Source organism: Chrysemys picta, chromosome 14 (assembly GCF_011386835.1).
Source record: "Chrysemys picta bellii isolate R12L10 chromosome 14, ASM1138683v2, whole genome shotgun sequence".
Classification (NCBI taxonomy): Eukaryota; Metazoa; Chordata; order Testudines; family Emydidae; genus Chrysemys; species Chrysemys picta.
In genome coordinates this window covers 39,346,671-39,365,465 of record NC_088804.1, presented here as the reverse complement: position 1 = coordinate 39,365,465, position 18,795 = coordinate 39,346,671, and the positions used below count along the sequence as shown (strand labels likewise).

The following is an 18,795-nucleotide window of genomic DNA, read 5'->3' as shown; positions in this document are numbered from 1 at the left end:
TTACTAGTCATAGTCCCAGTAAAGTCAGTGGGGACTACTGATGGAGTAAGGGGTGTAGAATCTAACCCCAAATTAAAAACATGAGATTTCTTTAAACTTATCTGTTACTGTAAACTCAGAAAAAAAGAAACAGTAACGCATGTTGCAGACTATAACAAGTTAGCCTTGGGATAAAAAGCTAGATTGAGGGAAGTTTTAATTAAAATCTTGGATGAGATGGGAACAGCTGTTTTCCATGCAGAAAATATTCAAGCTATTTTATTAGTATGGTTTTGTGTGGGTAAGTTCATTGTGTCTTTGCGATAGGAAACATAATGCCTCCTTCCCCACTAACAACTAAATTGCAATGGGACTGCCTTATGCTGGCCCCCTGCAAGCCTCTCCTATTTCTAACTTCTCCCTTTCTTTTGTGACAGGGCTTCTCCATTCTACAGTTATTTTAATACGGTTGTTCACGGTCCTAAGCATCATCATAGATTGCTAAGCCACACCTATCATTCAACTCTGGGTACTGGAATCATACAGTGGCCCTTGACACATCTGTTTGCCCGTCTCTAGGAATGGCTGTTGCATTAAAATGAGAAGAAAGCAGTCTCTAAATTACCACTCAAGCTGTGATTGAGTCATATCAGCACTGTATTAATTAAAAAAAAAAGCAACATTTGTACAGGAATCAGTCATTGATCACACAGTAATTACAAGAATGGCTGTCATGAGTTAACAGGATGGTTTTACACAAAAAACTAAACATAGGACAAGCTGCTTTTAAAGTTTACATTAAGTAAAAAACAATGAACATTTAAAAATTAAATAAGTCTTGTGAACAAGATGCATGCAGAAAGCTGTAGGTACAAATTGTACACGTTGATGATGTACCGAGTGCCAAGATGCAGTAGTATTGCTTCTCTCCGCCCCTTCTTCATGATAGTAAGTTAACTCCCACTAACAGATGTAATTAATTCATACACATGATATACAAGGGTAAATCTCAGCCTGCGATACTTAACTTTACAACAACAACTCTAAAGGCAGGACACTGATCCTACTTGGAACCCTCTGCATGGGATTCATCCCCATTCATAATCATAGTAACACCACATTTTTAAACTCCACGCAGTGGGCTTCAGTGATAGAAGTTGTTCCTCAGAACTTTAAAACATCAACTCCTGAATGTGAAATGATTTTATAAAGCACTTCCCCCATCAGTTATGACATGAACAAACAACTGACAGACCATTTCGATTCATGTTTGAATCCAGCGTTTTCAGTAGAACTGTGTATAACCAAAGCAGTTTGACTTTCAGCCCTGAAGAGTTCATATACAACTGCTTTGCTGAATATAGGGAGCAGCAATAAAGAACAAATTAGGCAGAATGGTGCATTTTTAGTGGCTGCATCTATCACCCAGTCATGTTTATGGAAATAATTTCTTTTAACCAAAAAAAACCCCATTATGCTCTGGAAAAGCAGCCCCTCAGGGTAGAAGGGACTATCCACTGAAAGCTCACATGGAGCAGCCATTTGTGTCAGTGAAACCAGAAAGCAGTGAAGATTCGTAATAGATTGAAGTTTCTCTTAATGTTAACTGTCCAGGAGCTAACCTGGAATCATCTTAAAATATATACTTGCTACAATTAGAATAAAGCTGTGGGGTTTGGTATGAATAATGTCCAGGAATCTGGCATCTTATCTTATGCAGTAGCAGTACTATGAAACTATTCCCCCACCACCACTTGTCCTGACTTTCTGCAAATACTGAGGCAAATGATTCCCTAGTTGGACTAAAGATTTAATATGCACAAACTTGCACTTTAGAGCCTTACATGTTTGCTCCATGATGGAAAATGGAAGCCTTTCCCTGAAAAGGAGCACTTTCTAGGAACAGTAAGAGGAATTAACAGAAAGATGTCACACAAACACTTTTGTTCACTACTGGAAACTGGTGCCAGTTCCTGTGTCACTGAAGTCAGTCAAGTGTTTCTTGTGCTGGCAATCTGAATGTGCAAGGTATGGTTCCATTCAGGAAGTCCAGAGACTTAAAACAAGTGTGCCTATGTGAAATATGACAGCAGGTTTTCAAAGCTAGATCTATGCTGGTCTGTACTGGCACTCAGCTGTTTAATATTCACAAACAAGGCAAGGTAAGAGGAGGACACCTGCTAAAGCAAGACTATGCTAAGGTACTGAGAGGTGACATTCCTTTCTTTTTCCTGGGGTGGGGATAGGGGGTAGAAGGTAAAACCAAAATCCTAGGCTAGAAGCCACTTGAATGGTTTACACAGAAGATTGGACTCCAAAAGTTTCCTGAGAGGCATATACCATGTACAGGAATCCATCTTCATCCTTTTCGCTTTCATACACCTCTGATATGGGGGTTGACACGCTCACCATGCTGTGTCCATTCACCAGTAAGAAGAAAGCCTGAGTGGAATTCAGCTGCAGGCGGCGTCTGTTAAACAAAGAAAGAGGGGGAAAGTGCCATGGTAATGGAACTGTGTGTTACCCCAGTATTGTCTAACAAAGGCTCATTTCGGGAATTTCCACATGCTGTGTTAGTGAGCGACATGCTGGTGCACACTATACGCCTGTGGGAATTCTGCGCATCCATGGATGCACAGAAATCATCTGTCTTGCATAAAGAAATTAGTATTTTCCCGCATAAAACACATTTTGCTGCAGTTCTGCCTTTTACCCATCAGAGACTACTGTGGTGCCGGAACAGCCAGCTGCGTTCATGCCACTGTTCAGGCGCCACAGAGGCCTCTGGTGGGCAAAAGGCAAAATTGCAGCACTTAGACAAAATGTATTTTATGTGGGAAAATTCAAAATGCTATGCCCAGTGCAAACCTTCCCACCCACATCCAACACCCTCCAGATTCACGCCTAGGCTCCTTCCCTCTCACTCAGCTGTTCTGGTACTCGACTCCCCAAAGCCTTTGCACTGCTTCTGACAGGAAATACAGTTCTGTATTGTAATTTAAATGAATTACACAAAGTTCTGTATTAATATGCCTAGTAAGGAATTTATCAATAAAAAGTTACCAGAACTTTTTTGTCTGTATTGTTACAGACATACTTGCTAACAGATATTTTGAAATAAATTACCAAAATAATTGTAACTGGCATTATATTATTGTGTTACTTTGACAAATTCTGCATATTGTACTTTCGAATACTGTGTGCTGAATTTTTTAGTGCAGAATTCCCCCAGGAGTAACACTAACTGTCCTTGCAGACCTACTGGCATGCACTAAAAGTTTCCTAGTGAGTATAACGTAATCTTATAAGCAGCACTACAGCAGGCATGCCAGAAACAGTCAGTATGTGCTAGCACTGTTAGTGTGCCAGAGAACTTACATCCAAGGTGTTTTGCACTAACACACCATGTAGACAAGCCCTGAAATAGAGGCTGAGGCTATGTCTACACTACCGCGGAAGATCAATCCACACTATACAACTCCAGCTACAGTCGACATACCTTATGTCAAGTTACAGCGGAGTCTATGCTGTGGGGGGTCAACGGGAGAAAATCTCCCATCGACTTATCTTACTCTTCTTGTCAGGGGTAGAGTACATGGGTCGACTGGAGAGCAATCTGCAGTCGATTTGGCGAGTCTTTACTAGACCCGCTAAATCGACCGCTGGTGGATCTATCTTAGAGTGTCGATCCCTGCCGTAGTGTAGACCTGCCTGTAGTCTCTTGTACAGGGCCTACATGGGAAAGTTTGCCAGGTACACCAGTGGGGTTATAACAGCATAGTTATACTGCTACAAACCTGCCTGTATAGACACTTATTCCAGTATAAAAGTGCCATTTTCAGCTTAGCTTGTCACTTAGGAAGGGGTTTAAACTAAACTGAAAAGCGGCACTCTGACACTCAAAAGTGTCTACATAGAGGTTACAGAATAACTATAATTATACCGAAAGAACCACAATGTTCTATGTAGACAAGGCCCAAAAGACTTTTCTATTTAGGCTTTGTTAAGGAACCTCTCACTGTAATGGTATGAAACTGAGGCCCAGATTCATGCAATGACCTGACCTGAACCCCCAGGGGTAGCTGGCAAGGTGTTCTCCATTAGGGCCCTAGACCTTTGGAACTCACTTCCTTATCATGTCTTCAATGTGCACGCTAAGGCCCACCTTGCCCCTTGCCTGTGGGGAGACAGGTGTTTTCAGAGAGCTGATGGGGTAAACCCCCTGGCACTGTGTACTGTTAGCTTCTATTGTATTTGTTGTCCTTTGATTATCCATTTGATAGCAGAAACTGAAGATCAGTTTAGTATACTTTTAAAGATTGTCAAGAGTGCTCAAGGCAGTTGCCAGGGGTTCTTATTGTAGTTGGTCAAAATCCAAAAGTGTAAAAATGGCTCATTTACTTAAATCACGTATCTGCAAGAACTATTTATCTGAGATTAGAACTATTTATCTGCATGCGCAGTTTGGAAAAGTCAGGCCCTAGAGCCTTCAAAGCTGTGGAATAGGAAAGCCAGGTTAGACACCGACAGAATGAAGGATGGAATTATGAAATTATGGAATTTTACAAGCACTTGGAGAATCCAGGCTCAGCCTAACCTTAGGAGCTTTTCATTTCATATTCCCTGGAAAGCACCCTGACATTTTTAAACACGTTGGCCTTTACAAGGTTACAGAGGAGGGGCCCAAACGGCCTTCTGTGGAACCATCAGTAAGGCTAAGATTTTGGTACAAAGATCAGTGTTCATGGTCATTGTGAATCTGAATAAGTCTGTGACCCCTGCAGCTCCTGTGGCCTCCAGGTGTTACAACCTGGCATACATGGTTGCAGCGCTGCTCAGGTTTGGTGCATCCAGCGCTCCAATGCCAATCAAATTTGGCCCTCTGCCTCCATTGCAATGCCTGGAGTGTGGAGCCAGGCTCAGCCTTGTGGGACAGGAACCACTGCTGCAGTTAGCTCACTCTCCAGCCCCTCCCCACCCTTTGTGACATATCCTCATTTCCCCCCCCGCCCCCCCCCCCCGCCATGACGTGCATTACAATTTTCTGTGGAAAAAAACCCATAGCTTTGCCCATAAACATGAGGACTGAAGCAAGAAAAATGTGCTTATTCTTAAGACTCTGGGCTTTGGAGTACACAGCCTTCTGCACTGGAGCAGATACATGCAGGACTAAAGTGAGGAGAAATGGGGAGCTTGAAAAGGAATTAATGGGTTGTCATTCTGTTCCTGCATGAGTATGGCGCTGAGGAGTCAGACTGCCTTCCACAGCAGGCAGCAGCACATAAATACTCGGTCAGCCACTCGAAGTCGTTGAGGCCAGAGCTGCTTCCTGCCAACTCTGCGTTTGGCTCTAGCAGCTGCAGAGCTCTCAACAGAAGATTCCTTTACTCTACAGTGCTGGAGCTAAACGAAGAGCCAGCTTGAGCTCAAATTCTAACCACTCGGGCTACAAAAGGTTTACTGAATGGAGAAGCCAACAGACAGCACAGGACGACCTTCCAGCAGAGTGGCTACAGTTTGGTATATGCAAAAGCGCATGGGTAAGACCAAGACCAATTGTACAAAGTCAATTATGGGCACTGAAGTCCAGCACAAAAATGGACAAAAAGACTGAGTAGCAGGAAGACCTTTCAGCTAAGGCCTTGTCTATTCAAGGACACAAGAAAATTAATCTAAATTAACTGTGTGTGAATTTAAAATGGATTAGTTAAACAGCCTTAAATCCATGTGTGGATGCTCTTATTTAGAATTAAGGTGGCTTTAATTTGTTTTCTCTTAATTCACTTCCAAACTGAATTAAAGTAAACCAATACAGAAGTTATTTTGGTTTTTCTTAATTCACTTCTATATTGGTCTACCTCCATTTGGAAGTGAATAAAGAGAAATCAAATTAAAGCCATCTTAATTCTGAATCCACATAGGAATTTAATACACTTTAGGTGTGAATGTAAAATAGATTAGTTAAGTGTTATTTTGGATTAAGTTGTCCTGTGTGTCTCTGTGTAGACAAGTCCTACTGCTAAAGTATGATCTTAATTAAAAAGTCTTTTAAACTGCTCCAAAATACTTTGGGCCCCTAATTCTGAAGTCAGTTCCCACTTTTAGTAGTTCTTATATAAGAATCTGGATTAGGCTAAGACATTAACAATCCCATGAGGGGGATTTTATAGTGACACATGGGGAGGGTCTCTATTTTACTATTTGTCCCAAAGACAACTCTAAAAGAAGTTGCTCACATCTACAGTTCAGCCACAGAAACAGCCACTCTATTCTTTAGAACAGCATTTCTCAAACAGGGGTCCATGGACCCCAGGGGTCACCAACAGTACTCCAGGTGGTTCGCTGGTCCTGCTGATCTACTCCTCCACCTCCTTCCCTCAACTCCTCCCCCTCCCTCTATCTCCTGGAGGCTACTAAAGCCAAACTCAAATGGAAGTTTTTAGGTGCTAAAAGTCAGGCAGCACAGCAGGGCTAAGGCAGGCTCCCTGCCTGCCTTGGCTCTGTGCCGCTCCCAGAAGTGGCCGGCACATCCGGGGAGAGGGGGAAGAGGGAGGTTAGGGAGAGAGACCGGGGGTCTCTGCGCACTGCCCCTGCCCCAAGCGCCGACTCTGCAGCTCCCATTGGCTGGAAACTGTGGCCAATGGGAGATGCGGGGGCAGTGCGCAGTGACCCCCACCCCACCTAGAAGCCGCTGCCAGAGAGATGTCGGTCGTTTTCGGGAGCTGCCCGAGGTAAGCACCGCCTGGCCAGAGCCTGCACGCTTCCCTTACCCCAACCCAACCCCCTGCCCCAGCCTGGTGAAAGTGAGCGAGGATGGGGGAGAGCAAGCGACAGAGGGAGGGTGGAGCGAGCGGGAAGGGGTGGGGGCTGAGCGAGAGAGCTTGGGGGGCCCCGAAAAAAATTTAAAATGGGGGTCCTCGGGTTGCTAAGGTTTGAGAACTACTGCTTTAGAACATTAGTGAAGCAACAAACTAAACTCAAATGGTGAATGATACCCAACACTGATGACTACTTATTACCTCTAATCAAATATTCCCTGCTTTAAGATAGGAACTGTACATGGATCTCCTCTGCTGCATAGTAATACCATTATGATACAATGTAACATATTAAGGTATTTTTTTTTCTTCTAACTTCACCTTTGACTTTCCTCTGAAGCAACGCAAAGCAAAAGTATTACAATACTCAGCCACAGTCTCAATAAGAAGCATGGATATCAAAGCACCACAGTTTATGAATCTGTATTATGGAATTCAACATTTTCACTTAGGGCTTGTCCACACACAAGTTGCGCTGCTTTAGTTAGACCCAACATACTTAAAATGCTTTGCCCCCCTAGTCTGGATGCAGCGATAGCGGTAGAGAGATGCTTTATGGCAGTATAGCTATATTCTCAAATCCAAAAGGGAAACCATACTGGTAAAACTGCATCTTCACCAGCGGTTGTACTGGTATAGCAATTTGGATAAAAAATTTACACCCCTAACTAATAGTTATACTGGTACAAAAAAACTGTACAGTTGGTTTAAAGGGTGTCACAGGTTGCTGGCCCCTTAACCTGGAGCCAGGACCCAGTCTGCTCATTACAGACTTCAAGGAGAACAAGCCAGTAACGTAGTAGGGGGGAAAAATAAGTGGGTAAACTAACCTAAACTCCCTTTTCCTCAAGTATAAAAGGGGTAAACTCTGTTTACCCTCCTTTCTCCTTGACAACACTATTGGAACCAGCCACCTCAGCACACCTGTAAGCAGTTAATTAACATCACCTAGGTAGTTAAATAATGAGTGCCTAGGCCTGATAAAAGGCTACCAGCACTCAGTTGGAGGGAAGTAGTGCTAGAAAGAAGAGCTACCCAAAACTCTAGGAGGAGGAGGATGACAATTTTGACCTGTTAACCTTGCCAAGTGGACAAATGAAAGCAGTAAGTAAAAAGAGACTGAGGGCTACAGCTGGCTTGAATTGTAACCCTACACCAAGGGGAGAGCTGTGGATGCCTTATCAGATGTACTTGACTTTATTCTGCATGTTAATCCAGCTCCAGGAGACATGCTAGGGACTCCTGAAATTGAGTGAACATACTTGTTGGCACTAACCAGGGCTGAAGGGTTGGACTTCAGAGTACAAATAGGTGGGGTGGTGGAGAGATGGGTTGTGGGATCTTAACTCTTCCCTCCTTCCCCCCACCCCCCACCCCCAAGAATACAACTGGGACATCTTGTCCTCAGTCCCTGGGTTTGAGTAAGTGACTGAAAGACCCAAAGCAGGAGAGAGAGGGCAGTAGGGCCATGCTGTGCCACAAGGGGGCAAGCTTGAGGTCATTGTCCTATCACAGTTATCCAAAGCATTCACTAGCTAGCAGATTAACACTGAACTATGACTTGATTTTCATCCACCATGTACTCAACCCTTAACATACCTGATAATTTTGATTAGTTCGCTCATGTTGACATGATCTGGTACCAGGAACTTAGTTTTATCCAGAATTGGAAGCTGCTTCTCACCCTTGTACCTTTCAATTATCACCTGGAAGGAAAAAAGCTCTGAAGTAGCAGTTATAAGGCAGTGCAGGGGCTTGTCTCTGCTTATTTTATAACTAAACATTCAAGAATAGAACATACTGAAGAACTATGTCGGTCAGTAGCTGTCTTACTTAAGGTGGGGCAGTTCCACCACAGCCTAATTGTAGATGATTACGTTCCTGTTCAGTCCCTTCTACTCTGTTCACATGTTTAAACATAGGTCTTGTTATATTAGTATTTTTCTTGTCTAGTGGCAGAGAGGACCTTTGCTCCATTAGAAAGAACGGAACTAGTTTGGTTATAGCGAAATCAATGCAGTGCAGGAATAGTTATCCACACAAGCTATTTCTGTTTCCATTTTGTTTTAAGTGGTAAACCAGCTCTGTTGTATAACAGTCTTCTGGGCTATTTTCTAGTGAAGTGCAAGAACAGTGGAAAGTGGGGATTTTTGTTTGTTTTTAAACCACTTGGTAGAAGAATTTCAACTGGCTAGGTCATCAGTTTTCAGCACTGGGAAAAAGCTGAGAGCAAAGACCTCAAATTAAGTTATCCCCTAATTAAATCACTGCTGTTCCTTTCAGAGAAATGAGGTGCCTCCCACACTTTACTAACACCCCCTAAAGATCATTTTACACCAGGACAGGGAGGAAAGGCAATTTTCAAGCAAAGAATGGTAAATTAAAAAAAAAATTATTAGCACCACTTTATCCTTGCTGGCATAGCTTCCTTTTGATTTTAAACTAGGATGGCAGTCTTTTAAAGGCAAGATCAAGGCTACCCATACAATGGAACTCAGCATTTACCACCCGTACGGTAGTCTGGACAGGAGTCCTGACTCACCTGAGTTACTACCGAGCAAGTCTAAAGAACATGGTAGCTCTCCCACCACTGATGGAGCTGCATCCATAGCAGTAAGAGTCAAAAAATAAAGACTAAGTCTAGTTTAGAGAGGCAGTTTGGCCCATCAGCCAAAGTGAGATGGAGTTGGCAGGACCTGTGGCTAACAGATGCTCCCAGCTATGGGTCACCTTTCCTGTGTAGACAGAATGCAAGTGGGTGGCTCAGGAGTAGGAGTCAGGCTTTCAGAAGAAGCACTCCCAGCAGGCACCGGAAGGCTCTAGATAGAAGTGTTTTTTGTTTGGGTTTTTTTTTTTTTTTAAGAAGATAGGCATTGGCATATTTTGGCAGCATGGCTCCTTAGATGTAATTCAAATCAAAGCATAATTTAGCCCTTGTTCTTTAGGGTTACACTCCTGACAGAAGTTACTGAGTACTCTTCTATTAGAAAAACAGGTCTTCCGTTTTTGCATCTAAAGAGCTGCACCTAGGACTCTCACTGGACTCCGTCTGAGGTGTTCTGTTACAATTCACATTATAACATATACACACACAAGTAGCCCATATTTTGCCTGATCAATGTGCTAGCTGGTGGCAGCTGCTAGTCATTGGTTGCCAGGCTGAGGATTATTTTTCTCAAGACCAGGCCACCCCGAAAGGATATTTATTCCTACAGACCCAGAGATTCCTAATACATTTTGGCCTTTCTTCCTTTCTGTGGTGAGAAAGGTAAAGTTATTAATCACTTACTGGTATTTTTGTTGGATGTTGATCTCGAATCAGTCGCACATCTTCTACTCTTTGCTCTGTGGGAGGAAAAAATATTGCCCAACTAAATGCTCAGATACACACTACATGGGTTTTGTTCTAAGCCTCAGGGATACAAGGTATGCTACTTCCTTGGGCTCTTACTTGTTAATAGTTTTTTTGCTATTGGAAAAAGTGAGGTAAAGAAGTTACTAAAAGAGGAAAGAACCAGTTCAGTCAAGGCAATTGTCTAAAATAAAGCAATGATAATTACAAACTCTCCCATCAGGGATGACTGTTTTGCTCTTTAACCAGCAAGATAACTACTAAACTCATTTTGGCTGAGAACCCTATTCTGTGTTGATGCCGAATGGATGCCCACTAAAGCAAAGGACATTTAATCACGTGAATTTGCCGCAGCCAGTCATGTTATCCATTATCCTATATTCCTGTTTAAGAAACTTAACATGACACTATCCTAGGTTTAATCTTGTGTTCTTGAAGAGGGAGTTGCTGGCTAGACTGGAATGTTTCAGGTAGTCCTAGCTCTTAGATCAAGGTCAGCTTAACACTGTACATTTGAATATTAGTTATCAATTTTCTATTTGAATACCATGTCACCCATGCTGATGGTTCTGTTCTTCTAAACTCTGGTTTGTTCAGTATTTACCCATGCCAGTTTGCAAGACAAGGTTAGTTTCCTTTTAAAGAGAGGTATTAGTAGCATAGATTTAACACACTGAGCAAAACAGAAATCAGACCTGGTGTAAATTGATGCAATTAATTTAAAGTCAGTTATGCCTGCTTACACCAGGTCTGAATTTGGACTTCCCATGAACTCAGACTTTATCTCCACTTCTCTCCGCTTTATGGGCATTGTCCCTCTATAAATATCTCTTGCAGAAAAATGACTGAATGCTACAGTACAGCCTTGACACATTAGACTCCTGTAATGAGAATAGATCCTCAGGGGTGTTGCTGACAGCTCTTCCTCTCCCATCAACCCAGCCCATTACTTTTATTCTAAGGTAAAGACAGATTACCTGGCCTGTCATTCAATAAACTGCTTTTCACAGCTATCCTTTGGTCACTGCTAAGATCTCATGCATCCACCAATTACATGCAAGCTTACTATGTGATTAGTAAGGACGTGCAGCACGTGACTCATGATTTTCAAATCAAATTAGACTGCCAAGAATCAAGCAAAACAAAAGCTTCTAAAGAGCAGGTCTGCAGTGATATGTGGGAACTAATGACTCCCCAAAACTTAAGATCTTTATTACAAAACTTCCTGTTGCTCAAGACCCTAAATACCAAAATTAACTTTCAGTAGAGACCAGTTCTAATTAACTGGGAATTCAAGAGTTCCAGATAAACACTACCCAAAGTCCTTAGGGTCCACCATCACCATGTCTGAGGACAGAGAAGTATGCCATTAAGCAATAGCTAATATTAAATTTAGCAGAAACAGGAGAGTTATACGGGGGAAGAGCAGGAACAGTAATCCTCAACCAACCAACTAAACTTAGTTTTAGTAACTTTTTCTATTGAGACAGAGGAGTTTTGACTTTTTTTGATTCTAGCACTATTAGTGTGGAGTAGGAACAGCACAAAATGGGAGCCAGACAAATCTCTCAGATTACGGTGTATGGCATGTTCAAAATCAGGCCTCCGTCAGTTGCAGATAGAAGCTGTACTCTGACCACATTAGTTGTAGTGGTGACTAATTGGCTGCCATCCTAGCTGAACTAATACCTGGGACTGAAGCTGTTGATAGGAATAAGGGGGAGAAGACTGGCTTTTGGAGGGAAGCTGTTGTTGGTATTTGAGGCTCCAGAAGAAAGGACAGATTAGATTGGTACTTATGTTGCTGGCAAATTTTACAGGCACTAGCTCAAGTACAGGGGAGTGACTGGTGGGGGGAAGAGTCTGGATCAATTATTTCCATCAATTTTATTTTGCACTTCAAGTGGAATAGGCTGTGCTGCCAAATTTTGTTCATTTAAGAAAATGGAGGCTCCAGGAACAATAAAAAGGAGATGGCATTCCAGTCTTCCTCCCTGATCTATATGAACAGACTAAACAATGCAGCCCTTCAATCTTTTTGACTCCATCTTAGCCAGGAAGTGTGTTGGCACCATTCTAGCAAACTGTGCTTACTGAAAGGGACTAATCTGGTTTCCCCAGCCAACATTAAACAGAATATTTTATGCTCAACTGCCTTTGAAGAACTAAACAGGGATGCAAGGAATGCATTTTAGTCAGCTTCCAGACTCCTAGGCGGAGAATTATTTCCACAGGTTAGAATCAAAACTGAAAGTGGAATTTTAATTCTCATGTCAACAGCACACCGGAAGTTAAATGCTCAACACTGACAGGAAGGGATTTCATGCCTAATTCCAGGCATACAATGAAGAGATGTTTTCTGGCATCTGGGAGTTCTGCAGTCAATAATGGATTATTCAGACATGTAATATTACCAGCCCAAGAATCTAATTCTGCAGTGCATTTCATCCTTTTGTGGTACAAATCTCAACACCACCATGCCACAAAACTCCTCCAACCAATAGCTTTCAGTGTCCCGTTCCATTTAAAAGTGTGATTCTGTTGCTACCATGCTTGCCAACCCACAGGTTTCCCTGCCTGCTGATGTGGAACAAGTACACCATACAAAATGAAAACAAACCACACAATAACCTTTGCTTTCATTTTCTGCGGGGTGGCAGCAAGACAGAGTTATGGTTCTTGTTCCACTCGAGCAAGCAGGGAAACCAGTTGAGACAGAAGTGCAACACCAACAGATAGCCTCTAATCTTGTCCCTGCCTTCTTTTTTATTTTAAATGGGAGGGGGGAGGGAGTGGCATTTTAAAGCCAAGCCTCCAACGCCGGCTGCAGTGCCAACCTTTCTTATGTATGTTAAGTGGCCCAGCCCTGCCCAGCAATACATGTTTGGGTAGCCTTTTGTTGCAATTCCTTGTAACAATGTGGTTATCTGACTCCCTCACTAATTCCTTTTCAAAATTAGGGTACTGCCGTCCCATGCAGTTCTTCCTGCTCTGTCAGGACCAGGTCCCACTTGGAGGAGTATTGGATCAACAGGGATTTTTTTTTTAAACTGTAGTCCAGTGAGTCACCAGCACTTGAAGCCTGCGCCCCCCCGAGGGCTTAATCGAGAGAAGTGACACCAGGTCTGGGCTGCGGCTGGAAGGAGGATGACGCGGTTGCTTCACTTCAACACAACAACACGACACGGCCGCTCCGAGCAGGCAGGTCCCCAGCGCTGCTGGGCGCCGGGCCCCGGAGCGATGCTGGCCCGGGGCGGGTGGCACAGCACGTTCGCTGGGGTCCCCCCATCTCTCCCCGCTTACAGGGGGGGGGCTGTGAGCCCGGTACAAGTACCCCCCGCTCCGTGCCCCCCCACCGCAGCGCCCCCCGGGGCGGGGAATGGGCCCCTGTCACCCCCCCCGGCTGGGCTGAGGAAGCGGGGGGGGGGATGGGCCCCTGTCACCCCCCCCCCCCCGGCTGGGCTGAGGAAGCGGGGGGGGGGGATGGGCCCCTGTCACACCCCCCCCCGGCTGGGCTGAGGAAGCGGGGGGGGGGGGATGGGCCCCTGTCACCCCCCCCCCCCCGGCTGGGCTGAGGAAGCGGGGGGGGGGGATGGGCCCCTGTCACACCCCCCCCCGGCTGGGCTGAGGAAGCGGGGGGGGGATGGGCCCCTGGCACCCCCCCCCGGCTGGGCTGAGGAAGCGGGGGGGGGGGGATGGGCCCCTGTCACCCCCCCCGGCTGGGCTGAGGAAGCGGGGGGGGGGGGATGGGCCTCTGTCACCCCCCCCCGGCTGGGCTGAGGAAGCGGGGGGGGGGGGATGGGCCCCTGTCACCCCCCCCGGCTGGGCTGAGGAAGCGGGGGGGGGGGATGGGCCCCTGTCACCCCCCCCCGGCTGGGCTGAGGAAGCGGGGGGGGGGGATGGGCCCCTGTCACCCCCCCCCCCCCGGCTGGGCTGAGGAAGCGGGGGGGGGATGGGGCCCCTGTCACCCCCCCGGCTGGGCTGAGGAAGCGGCCTCTGCCCGGGCACAGCGGGTCCCGGCTCCCTGCCGCCCTCGGGGCTCCACCGGAGCGGCTCTGCCGGCCCCTCGTCCCCCGCGGACCCGGTGCTTACCGAAGGTGCGGCGCTGCTTGAAGCTCTTCTCGGAGGGCATGGCGGCGGCGGCTCGGCTTGGCCCAGCCCGGCCCGGCTCCAGCGGCTACTGGCTGCGCCGCTCCGCCCCTACCTCGACCACCCCCCGCAAGCCCGGCTAGCGCGCGCGTCACAGGGGGCGGGGCCCCGCGCGGACGCGCCCCGCGCCGGCCCCCGTCGCCATCTTGAGTGTGGCGGAGCGTGGTGGTGCCCTGCGCGCGTGCGCGCAACAGAGGGAACGCGGCGGTGCTCAGCCGCGAAGGCCGGCCCCGCCCGTCACGTGAGGCACAAACCGCCTCCCGGGTAGGACGGGGCCGCAGCCGCGCTGCGCGCGCCACAGGCTGCTCCCGCAGCTCGAGTGCGGGCCCGCCCCGCGTAGCGTGGGGAGAGCTCGCCCAAAGGCTGCCGCACGATCCCCGCAGCCCCAGATACGCGCTCTCAGCTCCACCCCCCACCACGTACCCCCCTCACTAGCCCCAGCCTCCCCCCCCCCCCATCACAACACTCCCATCACCAGCCACAGCCATAGTGTGTGGGGACAACTCATCCCATGAGCCTGGCCACGGCCACCACGATACCCCCATCAGTCTCCCTCACACCCCACACTTTCCCACCAGCTCCCCACACTGCCATACCAACCCCGCCACCACCCCACATACACCACGGTGCCCCCGCCTGCCACCTGCTCACCACACCCATGCCAACCACAGCCACTCCCATGATACCCCCACCAGCACCATGCCAACCTCTTCCTGGGCACCGGTGTCACAACCCCCACGTATAGTGTCCCCTCCTCCCAGCACCACACCGACCACCACCAAATGCCAGCACCTTGGTACTCCCACTCCCCTATAAATATCCCCATGACAACCATAGCCCCCTCCATGTAATTTCCTCCCACAGGCCTACACTAGCAAAGCCCAGCCATGTTGGCTGGGTTCAGCAAATACAGTAACTGGATGCCCCATTATGAGTTTAATTATACCATATGGGGACCACTCGGACCTTGTCAATGTTAGCATCATCCTTAAATTTCCAACCATTGCAGCTCTATTTGTGCTAGAATAGTATAGACCAGACACTGGCGGATTAAGCATTGTGTGATTACTTATCCTCCTCTATATCTGATCAAGATAGGATATGGATTTGTTACAGCCCCTAGTTACTGAGCCTGGCTCTTTATGTCTTTATAACTAGTGAGACTCATGCTTTCAGCCCTAGAGGTCCCTCCCAGGTTCAATCCCTTGTTACCAGAGATGGTGTCTCTCACACTAGCACTGTGGTAGCGTGAGAATAGGAATAAATACTTATGTACACACAGTTTCTGGGTCTAACTTCAGTTTGTTTCTCAGTTTAGAAGGGCATCTGAAGCTAAACAATAGCTAAAACAATTCACTCCTCCCCATTCAATTCACCTCTTCAGAGGTCACCTGCTCATCCCTACCCCACCCCACCATGCGCACACACACTCACCACATCTCACAGAGCAGGTGTAAATTGCACAACCTAAATGGCACCATTAAAATGCAGATGCTATTATGACAAACCTGATCAGCAGTCCTCCCATCTAGCCATCGTTTTGTCCTTTCCAGACCCTTTGCCTAAGGGTGGGTGATTACACAAAACAAGCAAGAAAGGGTCCTTTCTGGGCAAAGAGAGGTCTCAAATTCTTCAGAGACATGAAGAATGTTGATAAATGCAAAGTAATGCACATTGGAAAACATAATCCCAACTATACATATAAAATGATGGGGTCTAAATTAGCTGTTACCACTCAAGAAAGAGATCTTGGAGTCGTTGTGGATAGTTCTCTGAAAACATCCACTCAATGTGCAGCAGCAGTCAAAAAAACAAACAGAATGTTGGGAATCACTAAGAAAGGGATAGATAATAGGACAAAATATATTTTCTCTATAAAACTATGGTATGCTCACATCTTGAATACTGGCTGCAGATGTGGTCGCCCCATCTCAAAAAAGATATATTGGAATTGGAAAAGAACAAAAATTATTAGGGGAATGGAATGACTACCGTATGAAGAGAGATTAATAAAACTGGGACTTTTCAGCTTGGAAAGGAGATGACTAAGGGGGGGTCTGCTCAAGGTCTATAAAGTCATGACTGGTGTGGAGAAAGTAAATAAGGAAGTGTTATTTACTCTCTCATAACACAAGAACTAGGGCCACCAAATGAAATTAATAGGCAGCAGGTTTAAAACAAACAAAAGGAAGTATTCACACAACACACAGTCAACCTGTGGAACTCCTTGGCAGAGGATGTTGTGAAGGCCAAGACTATAACAGGGTCAAAAAAGAACTGGATAAATTCATGGAGTATAGGTCCATCAATGGCTATTAGCCAGGATGGTGCCCCTAGCCTCTGTTTTCCAGAAACTGGGAAGGGGTGACAGGGGATGGATCACTTGATAATTACGTGTTCTGTTCATTCCGTCTAGGTCACCTGGCACTGCCCACTGTCGGAAGAGAGGATACTGGGCTAGATGGACCTTTGGTCTGACCCAATAGGGCCATTCTTATGACATTGGGCTGGGATTGTTGCTTAATCAGGCTTGGTACTATGGGCTGTGTCCCCACAACTGTATCAAAACACCATCAATGGCATTATTTAAGTTTAAGGCTGCAAGGACCCCCCCAAATCATTTACTTTGACCTGTATATCACAGGCCACCCGCACCACCCAACACCTGCACACTAAACCCAACAACCGAAATTAGACCAAAGTATTACAGCCCACGGGAGACTACACTATTATGTGTCAGAGGTAGAGAATAGGAGGGACTGGAGTGCACCATTGGCTGAGGCCTCCTGCAATGACAGGGAAATGATTGAGATATACCCAGATAATCCTGGCAAGTGACCTGTATCCACTTTCTGCAAAGGAAAGCAAAATATATATAAAAGAAAACAAAAAAACACAACCAACCCTCCCTTCCCCCTTCCCCAAGGTCACTGCCAATCTGACCCGGGGGGGAAATTACTTCCTGACCCCACATAAGGCAATATGTGAGCAAGAACCAGCCAGAGAAGCACCGAGAGAAAGAATACTCAGTGCCAACTCAGAGCCTGGTCCCTCCCTGTCCAATGTCCCTTCTCCAGCTAGAGGACACGCACACACCCTACCTACCTCTGCAGGTGGCCAGCTGAAATCCTGAAGCAAGGTTTTAGAAACCTAAAACAAACTGGAAGTGAGCCCCAGGGCTGTTGAGTCCTGCACCCTACCAACAGGTTTTCTGCTTCTGAGAGAACAGCCACTTACCAAGTCAGAACAATATTCAGGGTATTTGATTTATAATACAAAGCAAAAATTAGAGTATTTCCCCCACTCTTATAACACAAAACAGCTGAACCATTTTAGCCTAAGTTTCCAAAATACATCCTCTTTTGGGGTGGGCTTTGTCTACACTAAGGGCTTATCTACAGTGATAGAACTGCACCTGTGCAGTTGCGCTGATGTAGTGCTTTAGTGAAGAGACTCCTACGCCGAGGGGAGAGTTTCTCCCATCAGCATAGTTAATCCACCTCCCTGAGAGGCGGTAGCTGTGTTGGTGGGAGAAGGTCTCCCACCGACATAGCGCTGTCTGCACAGGGCGGTTAGATCCGTATAACTATGTCGCTCAGGGGGTGGATTTTTCACACCCTTGAACAACTTAGTTATACTGATGTAGGTCTGCAGTGTAGATCTGGCCTAAGGAACTGCAACTGTATCTCACATGTTCAGCTACAAATGCTAGCATACAATTGCTCTGCCTCACCTAGAGAATTTTAGAAGGTGCTTATTAGACAGCTAAGTAACGCTGTCTGACATCACACCTTTAAATCCTAGTCTAGACAAATCTTCATTGTGAAACCTGGACCAAGCCATATCAATGTATCAAACTTGTTAGAATTGTAGCAGAACCCGAACAATTTCAGTTTAAACCCAGTTTTCATTTATACCTGCCACAGCCACCAGCCTCTGCTAAAGTCAAACTGTTTTTAATTTTAACTGCCTTATACTATAAGCTAGCGGGGTGACCCATGACCTTGCCATGATGGTGCATTAAAGTCTGCAGCCAGTCAGACAACATTCTGAACAAGATGAGAATACTTCAGTACACTGGGAATCCCTGAATCAACTGGTGGATGAGTTGGTGATGACTTGTAGCATGGTTACTGTTTCTAGGAAGGAAATATCCATTAACATTACAGGATGCCCTGTTCTCATTTTGAAAAGAAGGCTCAGTAGGCACCTTATGATTCAAGGCCAAGTATTTCCGGTAGCTATATAATCATAGGCTGAGATCACTACCAAACGTGACTGACTGCTCCGAGAAAGACAGCCCTGAGGTCTATAATGTTTCCATCGATCATACAGAGAAGAGCAGCTGAAACAAGTTGGCTGATCATCATCAGGGAGGTTGGTGTCCATTTAAAACCTACACTACAGGAATACAATCTATGCTTGACCCCTCTGCCAACTTTTAAAAGCTGCTCACAGCAAGTGGCTCACTGTTGGAGCCACTCCATCTGTGAATAA

General features: G+C 46.1%; 1 protein-coding gene across 1 annotated transcript; it reads right to left on the bottom strand.

The window, feature by feature from the left end:
- Nucleotides 1-618: 618 nt before the first annotated feature.
- On the bottom strand, nucleotides 619-14,396 carry MAP1LC3B (microtubule associated protein 1 light chain 3 beta). The gene is made up of 4 exons (XM_065567309.1): nucleotides 14,242-14,396; nucleotides 10,087-10,142; nucleotides 8,397-8,503; nucleotides 619-2,449 (listed from the first exon to the last, which is right to left on the bottom strand). Exons 1-4 carry the CDS (start codon nucleotides 14,279-14,281, stop codon nucleotides 2,275-2,277), a joined length of 378 nt encoding a protein of 125 aa, XP_065423381.1. The 5' UTR covers nucleotides 14,282-14,396; the 3' UTR covers nucleotides 619-2,274.
- Nucleotides 14,397-18,795: the final 4,399 nt, after the last annotated feature.

Bases quoted from the DNA above. Each gene is read 5' to 3' on its own strand.
- MAP1LC3B (XM_065567309.1), bottom strand. From the start codon at position 14,281: ATGCCCTCCGAGAAGAGCTTCAAGCAGCGCCGCACCTTCG. The intron at 10,143-14,241 runs GTAAGCACCGGG...TTCCTCCCACAG, and splicing joins CAAGCAGCGCCGCACCTTCG to AGCAAAGAGTAGAAGATGTG. The intron at 2,450-8,396 runs GTATGTTAAGGG...TTTGTTTAACAG, and splicing joins GAACTAATCAAAATTATCAG to ACGCCGCCTGCAGCTGAATT.